This window comes from Perca fluviatilis, chromosome 9 (assembly GCF_010015445.1).
Source record: "Perca fluviatilis chromosome 9, GENO_Pfluv_1.0, whole genome shotgun sequence".
Lineage (NCBI taxonomy): Eukaryota > Metazoa > Chordata > Actinopteri > Perciformes > Percidae > Perca > Perca fluviatilis.
This window is the reverse complement of record NC_053120.1, coordinates 19,520,059-19,530,749: the sequence shown is the minus strand read 5'-3', so window position 1 is coordinate 19,530,749 and position 10,691 is coordinate 19,520,059. Positions and strand designations below refer to the sequence as shown.

The 10,691-nt window shown below is 39.8% G+C and overlaps 1 protein-coding gene across 3 annotated transcripts; it reads right to left on the bottom strand.

The window, feature by feature from the left end:
* Nucleotides 1-1,255: 1,255 nt before the first annotated feature.
* LOC120565772 (serine/arginine-rich splicing factor 11-like) lies at nucleotides 1,256-9,808 on the bottom strand. 3 transcript variants are annotated; one of them, XM_039811787.1, is made up of 12 exons: nucleotides 9,456-9,808; nucleotides 7,527-7,660; nucleotides 4,706-4,815; nucleotides 3,908-3,997; nucleotides 3,774-3,820; nucleotides 3,541-3,674; nucleotides 3,267-3,348; nucleotides 3,010-3,123; nucleotides 2,662-2,751; nucleotides 2,416-2,487; nucleotides 2,164-2,341; nucleotides 1,256-2,013 (listed from the first exon to the last, which is right to left on the bottom strand). In XM_039811787.1, exons 1-12 carry the CDS (start codon nucleotides 9,575-9,577, stop codon nucleotides 1,807-1,809), a joined length of 1,380 nt encoding a protein of 459 aa, XP_039667721.1. In that variant the 5' UTR covers nucleotides 9,578-9,808; the 3' UTR covers nucleotides 1,256-1,806. The 3 variants fall into 3 exon arrangements, with proteins under 3 accessions (XP_039667721.1, XP_039667722.1, XP_039667723.1); XM_039811788.1 differs by adding an exon at nucleotides 5,082-7,274 and having other exon boundaries at nucleotides 7,527-9,805; XM_039811789.1 differs by adding an exon at nucleotides 5,082-5,201 and having other exon boundaries at nucleotides 7,527-9,805.
* Nucleotides 9,809-10,691: the final 883 nt, after the last annotated feature.

Below are 10,691 nucleotides of genomic sequence, written 5' to 3'. Positions count from 1 at the left end.
TGGTCAGCTCTTCAATACTAAAAATCAGATGGGGCATGGGCATGCCCTAATTTTAAACTGTATCATTGGGCATTTAAATTGAGAAGTCTCAGCTCTTGGGTAAATGAAGATAAAATGTCATCTTGGAAGGTTATGGAACACGAAAATAATGGCACCAGTAAGATTAAAGGATTTCCTCCTTAAAGGTTTATCTACCAAAAAATGAAGGTCCAATTTTAACTCATATGCTTAAAGTATTCAGAGCAACAGGAAAATTGCTAAACATTAAGAGTGTATGGTGTAGGTCTTCCCCATTATAGAACAATAATCACCTTTTAACCGGGGGGAAACCATTTACTAACAAAGCTTGGGAAGATAAAGTTATCATAACTCTTAAGGACATTAATGGGCCTAATAATATTCTTAACTTTCAAGAACTGGTCTCTCAATATGGTATTGATCAACATTCTGTTTTCTTTTACTTTAGAAAAAGGTCGGCCTGTAAAGGCTATAGAGTTCCCTGGGGGTCAGATTTAAAAGAACATCCTATTTTGAGCTGGGTGCAGAGTGCTCCTAAATGATTAGTGTGTCATATACAGTATTTATGATAATTTAAATTCTCAGAAATATAACCCTAAATATAGTGGCAGTAGCTCAGTCAGTAAGGAGTTGGGTTGGGAACCTGAGGGTTGCTAGTTCAAGTCCTCATATGGAACAAAGTATGGTGGTGGACTGGTAGCTGGAAAGGTGCCACTTCACCTCCTGGGCACTTGTAAAATGATGTTGCAATAAAAAAATCAATGAGAAAAATAAAGTCATAGTACATCATTAACTAGAATTACTGGCTTGTGGTTGTAGGTCTCCACCAACTAGTCAAGTTCACACCCATGTCTGTACAGACTCCCATAATATATGTAGTTAAGACCGTAAAAGAAGTTGAAAGGTATGAAGTGTATTCTTTGGCAAAACGTGGATGATCCACACAAGATCAACCTGGCAGTACAATGTGGAAGGGAGATGGAAAAGACATTTTGTTTGCACTTTTCCTGTGCGTCCCGCAATTATATTCTGGCACTGTCATCAAAACTTTGAAATATCCCTGGTTTCATTTGTACAAATGAAGTCCAAAGCTTAAACAATTCGCTCTTTTACGGGCAGTTATGTGTCTGATATGTCCGCGCTGAGCAGTTCACAGGTAACCATTGAAGATGCCAGGAAATTACAGAAAGTGATGAACTGTAGAAAAGTTACATTTTCTTTCAGTGACAAAAGCAAGTTGACAGTTTGAGCCAATTTTATTAGTTTCCTTTGGAAAACCTAATGTATTTCATTGCAACAACACATTTCAATCTACAGTGTACACTTACAAAGGGTTGTATATAGGAAGGTCAGCTGAAACAGGACTTCGTGCATTACAGTTAAAGCAAAATGGTTGGTGCTGGGAGGTGAGTGACTAACAATCTGAAAGGAGAGAGGACTCAATCCCGACTAGCAAAATATTTACACAACAGCACTTTAAATGGGAAATGCTGTGTATTCTACTGCCAGGAAGACAGAGTTTGAACACAAAAGGCAACAAAAAGAAAAAAACAGGATATTAAAAAAAGTACAATGACAATTTAAAACCATGTCTCATGTTATATTTTAGTCCTCTTTACAAAAATTATTGGACTGCTTTCCTTCTACAACCGCTTTTCCCCAAATGCTTCTACAGTTAAGACAACAAATCTTTAACTTTGAGTGATCAGGCACAGACATGTTGTGGCCGATATTAAAAATATAAAAGAGGAAAGTGGAAAAGGTAACGAGGTCTGGTTCGGGATGTTCTTAGTCGCTCATCTCCATGTCTTCCTGATGGTGGTCGTCTCCATTCAGTTTGGACTTTTTGGGGATTTGACCCTCTGATCTCTCCATCTCATCCTGGCCTTTGGGGGATGAGGCAGAGTCGGAGTCGCTCTTCCTCTCGTCGTCGTCCTCCTCTCTTTCCTTTTCACTGTCATAACCTTGCTCCTCTTCATCGTAATCCCGGGTCACCTGTCAAGACAATTGAAGGAGTTAAAAAAATAAATAAAGGGGAATTCAGAAGCTTCAGCAAAATTCACATTAAAATGAATGTAACCACCTATTGGGATGTTCAATTAGATGCCAGTAATTTAAATCTAAAATTACACACTCTAAACGTACCTTAACGTCTCCTTTCTCACTATCGGATTTGCGTTCCCGATCTCGCTCCTTGTCTTTGCTCTTTTTCTTCTTACTGCTGGAGCGTTCCCTTTCATCTCGGCTCCGGTCCCTGTCCTCCCTCCTGTCTCTATCCCGGTCCTTCTCGCGCTCCTTGTCCTTCTTTTTCTCTTTCTTGTGACTGAACAAGACAAATGTATCATTTTTAGTCCTTGTACTTAATTAATTGCATGAAAAATGCACCTTACAACTCACCGTCTCAGCGACGGAGACCTGGACAGCCTCCTCCTGGGGGACCGAGATGCACTGCGGCTTCGCCTGTGCCTCCTGAGACGCAAAGTAAAAAAAATACAAATAAACGTTTATACTATTATGGACTGCTGCCATTTGAAGTTATGTGCTTTTGTGAACGTAGCTTCACATTAACTGAAAGGAAGTACACCTGTTGTGACCGGAATGTGTGCCTGTGATTCACCACAACACAGCGCTCAGACCACTCACCGACTAATGCTTCGAGACCTCCTGGCACTGCTGTAGCTCTTGGGGGGCGTCTTAGACCTTTTCTTAGACTTCTCCTCCTTCCTCCTGTCCCTGATCAAGACACAAGCAAGGTCAACAATTAGCAAACAGCAGCACATTGCAGGAAACAAAAACTGGATGTACTGGCAGCTCTTGGAAGTGAATTCTTTTGCAAAATATTGTGTTTTCAGAGAGTGGCAGGTTTAAAAATTAAATTAAAATCATGACTACAACTACAGCTCAAATTCTGTAGCAGTGGTTCACACGTGTTTGAGAATAAAAAGGCAGCTATATTTTAGTACTGAGGACAACAACAGTGGAGATGCTGACCTAGATCTACTACGCCGGCCTCTGTCCCGGGAGTGGGTCCTCCTCCTCCGCGGACTCTTGGACCTCCTCCTACTCCTTGAATGAGACCTCCGCCGAGACCTGCTCTTCGTACGTCTGCCAAAATGAAGCAGTGGCAGATTTTAAAACAGTAAATTACTGTCAGAAATGAAATACACTGTTAATGTCTTGTTGCTTTTTTGTTTTCACATCTGATATTGCTCATCCAGAGTCAGAGTTTGTTATGCAGGTGTCTTTACCGGTGTCTTGAGCGAGATCTGGAGCGCCTGCGCCGTGACCGCGAACGGGAGCGGGAATGTTTGCGCTTGTCATCTTTCTTATCTGTAAAAACAATGACAAAGTTAAATGTCTAACAGGTAGTACAGACTTACTGCTCACATGACGTTAAAAAAAAAAAAATTAATTCCAGCACAATGTTTTAACAGGACATTAGCATTTTCACTCATTATAATGTACTATAAATAAAACAAGTAGCCTTTTCTGCAAAGGGGACATGAGGAGACGGGCACTCACTTCCTGGTTCAATGGCTGCAGAGATGAGAGACTGGGCCTCTCGGACTCTCTTCATGGCCTCTTCAATCTCCTTATTGGAGGCATCGTTTTTCAGCCCTGCATTCAAGTTCAGTCCGGCCGCTAATGGATTCAGTCTGCAAGTGCCGTCAATTATTTAGTTTTTTTACTGCAAAAAAAAGTATTTAGGCGTACTAGATTGCATACTCCGATTAAAATAGTGTATAGTTTCTTACTTGGGGTCCATGGACTGCATGAGCTTCAGGAAGTCTGCAGAAAGAGCCTGAAAGAGATGCGACAAGGTTATTACCATTAGAAACATTTTGTTTTAATATGCTGCAACTGTGTAGGTGACTGATCAAGTGCTCACCTGGGGGTTCATGTTAGGGCCCTGCATTCCCATGGCAGCCATTTGCTCCATGCTGGGAGCCCCAAGACTTCCGAATGGCGTCCCTCCCATCTGAAAAAAAACGCAGACACTGTTACACTCTGCAGAGCTAAATAACAACACTCGCCACTAAACGTTTTATTTAGCATCCAGCAGATCCAACACAGCATCATGTCTGAATTCTTGTGAGGGTTACTAAATGAAAAATGGTGCTTTCACGCCTACTCAATCCATGGTAGTCCTGGTAATTCTGGCTCAAACACTATCAATTAGTTTTGAAATAGGCTCCATTCACACTGGGGCCAACATTTGTATTTATTGCAATGAGGGGGACTTATTTCAAAGGAATTAACAAAGTTCCCTCTCTGCACATTACAATTGATCCTTTTTGCACAGTAACAATATGAACAATTATGTGGTATTTTCACAATTTCCTTCTACATCTTGTTCACATTTACCTTTTTCAACACATAATAGATAAAATGCCAATTTCTGAGATGTCTAACTCTGGGTTTTGGAAAACACAACCACAAAGAATTTACAGTCTCTCAAAACTTTGACAAATGTGGCCAATAGTCACAGTGCTGTCTGGAGGGTAAAAAAATATCGCATGTTTTGGGAAATGGTCAGGAGTCACGCAAGTGTAATAATGTGCAAGTTACATGAACTATAATTTGGCTTACAGTTAGTTACGTTTAAGATCAAAAGGAACTTCTATAGCAATCGAAAAGAGACACCCCAAATAATCATGAACAATGTTAGCATTTAAGTCAAACTCACTGTTGCCAGAGGATTGGGTGTTGGAAGAAGGCCTCCCCCAGGCATCATTCCTGCCACGGCATTGGCTGGGGCCAGCAGAGACATAGCTTTAGATTCATCAGGAATGACTCCTGGAGGAAAACGAACAATATTTCAGTACATGCTCCATGCAAATATTGATAAACACTCAGACAAGACTTGCAGACAAGCCACCTTAGTCTAACTACTCTGTAGTAAAAAAAATAAAAAAAAATGATCAAAAATCCACTTTTTTGTCTTGTCTGTAAATCTTGATCCCTGACTTTTTTTTGTGTGAAAGTATGATTGTAGGATTAGCAGCTATGAGTTTATAAGTCACAATACACACTGTGGTCAACACTGCCAAGATTTTTATCACCTGTACTTGTTTTTTAAGTCATGAACCAAACGTAAGCAAGCACAGCCAGTTGTCCCGTGGGATGTGCTCTCAACTTTCATTAGATGTTTTATGAACAAGCGACTCGTGCCGGCTGCTTCGCTATAAAGCACACAAGAACATTGAGATACAGAAAGAAAAGTTCATGATTTGGGTGTAGACAAGGGTACATTTCAACATCACTTACCATTACCAATACAAAAACAGAAAAGGTTCAGACATATTACCTTTTCTGGGCTTTTGTTGGTGGTTACTTTGTACAATCCCACCACAAAAAAAGAAAAACTTACTTTGCAACCAGATAGTATTGCTAACAAGCTACAGTACTGCTAGGTTTTAGCCAACAGTATGTTACTAAAAACACAAAACAATGTCAAAGATAAACTGCACTAACAGTTAAGGGCTATTAAAAGCAAAAGCTGTGATAAAATCACGACAAATGTGCCCAAAGCTGAAGAAACCAAAAAGTAAAATCAAAAGGGAAAATCTTATGGAGATGATCATCCATGGTGCAATCTGAAAACAGGCTATTTTTTTTATCTGACATTTTACATTTTAAATTGGGAGAAAGAGAGAGAGAGACACACACACGCCACACACACACACACACACACACACACACACACACACACACACACACACACACAACAGAAAGGACACTTGAGAAACAGGATAAGGCTGCAGAAGACAAAACTGTTGGTGGCATTTTCAGCAGGGCCTGGTATATAGGGCTGGCTGAACCAGGAAAAAGAACTGTAAAACACAACAACAAAAGAAACACCACTGTTAAACGTGAGATTCACTCAACTCTATCAGAGTCATGTGTGGAGAGGGTCAATAAAAAGCATTTTACTGCAACATCAAGCAGAGGCTTAAAACTACTTTTATCTTGTGTGTTAGTGAAAATTTTGAAATACAGATGCACAGTGTAAAATAATACAAGGCTTTGGCACATGAAGCAAGTAAATGCCAAAGGCAATTTGTGTGCTTATAATGATTAATAACCAAATTATATACTCAACTTCCACAACATCTGCAAAATCTATTCTAGCATGCACAGCTGTTTAGTTAATCTATTATGCATACTTTGTGCTGGTGTAGGGATGCCCCGAACATTTTCCTTTTTTTAAAGCAGCCTATTCTCAGCCTATCAGGCCAAGATTACATTTAATAAAGTAATTCAGTTTGGATAGGTTTGTTTAACATTAAGAAAACAAAGCCACACCCTAACACCACAACACAGGTAAAGTCTTCGCTTATTTGGCTGATTAGACTTCTCCTCAGAACTGTGGACCTGTAAGACCGTGCTTGATTGACATCTCCCTCACTCTATTGCTAGGCTTTGCTGCACCTGTTAGGGCAGGGTAACTTACACCTGGAGTTTGGTGACCTAAGCAAACTCCCACCTTAGCCCTGCCCAACTTAAACCTGAAAATATGCCTCATCAGCCAGTAACTGAAAACACCAGTGTGTACGTGCAGGGTCTTTAATGGTTTCCTACAGTGTTGCATATATTATCAGTGCACAAGGAGTGTCGGCATGGATCTGTTGTGGCAGCAAATCAACTACATGTATGGTATGCAACACAAATTACACAGTATACCCAGGTTTAAACTTTTTTTTTAAGCGGTGTATAACACCAGCACGCGGATCCATGCCATCAGTGTGGATAACATGAAGTGAACTCATTGTTGATGTTTATTGGTTCAAGCACAATGGGAAATTTTGGCAACTGGCATACCCAGAGTGCAAAAGGTTCCAATATAAACAGGATCAGAAATGGCTTTAAAGTCAATACCAATTAACTAAAAAAAAAAATTCTTAATCTGCCTCGATACCGATCCGGCAGATCTGCTCGGGGCATCCCTAGTCTGGTGCATGCCTACTAATCGACATACATTTTATTTAAAACATATTTAAACTTGGAATTGAGATTGACCTGCACCCTCTCCTACCACCCCCTTATTTTACTTAAGAGTTTTGTGGCAATTTTTTTTCAAGAAAAGATGCCTTGAACAGAGAGAAAAAAAAATAAACAGTTAATATTTTACTGCAGAACAAGAGACAGAAGGGGGCTTGCGAGCCTGGTGCCATTATTTTTTTCTAATCTCCTGATGGCAGCAGAGGACCACTTTCAGCCAGCAAGGAAGGGGCTCTCTGCAAATGACTTGTCCACTATGAAAACCACAACACAAATAACAGAGAGAGAAGTTTACAGCTAGATTGTCAGACATGGACACAAATGTACATTTCCCTTTTACATACCTAAAAATGCCAAGCACTGAAAAGCTTAGCAAATTTTGCTTGGTCACAAAAACTCATAATGGCTCAGATAGCGTTTGCAAATTCTATCAAAACAACCTACACATTTTGATGCATGTTCACAGATATCCATGTAAGTAAGACAAGAATAAAACGGACACCCACCTTCTGCAAAAGGGACCACAATCAAGGCTCGGTCCACGAAGACGGTGTTCGTCAGGTGTTGGGAAACTCCCACCGACTCAGACTCAAGGAACTTTACAAAACAGACACGTGAAGTCACAGGCAAGGGAGAGTCACTGGAAGAAAATACAGATATGTTGTGCAAGGAATACAAAAAAGGAGACCCAACATGCCTTCTTCAAACTGACAATGAGTGTTGTGTCCCCAGGGACCACTAACTTAATAATGGATTATGGGCTGTACAATCGCATCCACTCTCTGACCTCTACATCCTTTGCTTAGACCAACAAGGTATCTTAAGAGAGACTTTTTACAGTGTGATGTAGTGTTATCACAACCCTCATCGACAATCTGTTGAGAATCAAAGAACACTGTCGATCACTGACGCTTTGAATCTTTGTTGTTGTTATGGTCCTCGACATGTCCTACCTGCTGAGAAGCCAGGTGTAATTGGATACAGGAAAATACAAAGCAGACAACAATTATTTCCTACTATAGTCAATGTTAAAACACTGTAGAGTACCTATTGCAGTAGCTCATTAGCATCCCAAGGGAGATATGGGAAACCCGAGGGATTGCTAACAGGATGTCAATGACATGACAACATTAACACTAAGTTAATTTGTTTTTCCACATTGTTTTAATCAGCAATTAAGCAGAAAATGCTGCAGCGGTTACATCTAGGGCTGCAACTAATGTTCATTTACACTGTTGATTAATCTGACAAACTAATTTCCCATTACTTAATTGTTTAGTCTGTGTTAGAAAAAGAGAAAATACACAAATTATTAAATTTACAGTGATGTAAAGCAGAAAAAGACAAACTTAAATTGGTTAATGCTAGGTATTTTTCAGGGCTAAAACAATTAGACAAATTAACAGACATCAATTTTGACAATGATAATGATTTTAACGGTCATTTATCAAACTAAAATGCTGTGTTTACGCTATTTTCAGTTACTCAAATATGAGGATTTATTGCTTTATTTGTGTTATTGTAACTGAATATTTCTTTAGCTTTTAGACAAACTTGACTATGGGAAATTGTAATGCCATTTTTTAAACCATTTCCTGACATGTGGCTGCTACACGATTAATCAAAAGTAATTGTCAGATTAATAGATGACACACATAACCTTTAGTTGAAGTCCTAGCATTTTGGCTTGATAAGTGACTCAAACAACTAACGTTAACATTTTATCAAAGTGGTTTCTTATGACTTATTATACAAGTGGTTCCCAATTTGGTTTTTTACATCAATAATCCCCTAAACTGACACAAATTAGACCACAGACCCCTACTTGATAAGACTTTGTCCCAGGGTCCCCCATCTGATAGTTTTGCTTTTAGGAGGTTTTATTACAGAAAGTGTATGAAACTAATGGCCAAAATAGTCATATATCCTGTTATTGTGTTAGTTATTAATGAAATAAATTCCCCTTTTTGCTGGGGACCGCATGGAACCCACTCAAGCACCCCTGGGAGCAGAGCAGAATACTTGCGTTACCCATGGGCACCAACATCTATCGCGGTGGTCAAAACCGCTTCGCCTCTGCCGCCTTCCCCTCATTGAAATGACTAGAGGCGGCGAGTTACTGCGCAGCGGTGTGAAAGCCCCTTAAACGGTTAGCTAGCTACAGCTCAGTCTGTAGAAGAAAGGACATTTAAACCCTTGCTTAAACCCTCACCTAATTGCATAACATGAGCAATTATCAGTACATGTGTCCCTCATGCGGAATAGGCGAGTGATGCTGCTGAACTAAAGGCGCGGGCAAACATTAGCATTAGCATGCCGTGCACAGAGGCCTAACGTTACTCGACACTAGCAACAGGCCTCAAGAGAAGCCCAGCGTGAGCCACGTAAGCTCGGTAAAGACATCGTTTTACAAATGAATAGTTCACAATACTCACTCAGGTGGAAACAGTTTGAGCTCCTCTATGTTCCCGAGGAATCCAAACAGAGTCCTCATTTGTTCGGACGTTGTGCTCGGGGAGACATTTGTCACCTGAATGACGTGCGTGTTGGAATTCATTTTTTCGCGAGTGCTAATCAAGCTAGCTAGCAACGTGCCTGAACTTAAAACGTTACGAGCTGGTTAACATTTACGAGAAAAACAACATTAGGCGATTACAAAAGCTAGCATTGCTCCTGTAGCTAGATAGAAGGTGGTACATTTGCTGCGGGCAAATCCGCAACGGCCGCGAGCAGCAAAGAGCAACAATGCCGCTGCCGAAAATGTCGCGAGGCACGGATGCTGCTTTCAAGTGCAGTTTGTAAACTCGTACTCATGATTTTTCCCTAGCAAACACGGGAAAATAATGTTTTGGTTGATATTTACCAGTGGGAAAAATATAATAGCACCATTTAAAAATACTCGCATTGTATTGCATTGCATCATATCTTATAGGGTAATGTTTTGTCTATAGCTTGGCCAATACCAGATTTTTGAGGCCGATACTGATATCAATATTTGTGAGTTTAAAACATATATTATACACATAGACATATAAAAAGTGTGTATATAAAAAGTGTGTATATATGTGTATATATGCATATAGCCTATTATATATATATATATATATATACAGTCGTCAGTAAATAACATTGTGATTCAAAACCCTTAGATTTACACACTAAGATGGATATTTTACAGTTGAAAAATCAACTTGTCAGTGCTCTCTGGCGGACAAACTGTCAAATATATGAGACACTGTAATTTAGTTTGACATTTCTGTAGGCCTACTGCAATTTTTTGTTACTTTTCGGCAGACATATACACTGATACCAATATATCGTCAATACGATAGCATCAGCTGATATCAGCCTGAGCGGTTTATCAGTCTAGCTCAAGCTATAGAGAAAACCTTCAAAATTAGTTACCATATAGTTTCTGCTGAAATGCACTAGAGTATAGAGGAGCATCAAATGGAAAAAAACTCATGTAAAGTTCTCCAAGACTGAACTCAAGTACAGTAGGCTACTCAAGTAAACATCTATATGTACTGTATATTTATAAAGCTCCAGAAACCGCACAATGAGGAGAAAATGTGCATCGTGCAGTACATGAGTATGGTTCATTGTTTATATCAGATATCTTCAACAGGGGGTCTTCAGAGTTACTGCAGAGGACCACCAAATTATCTTTT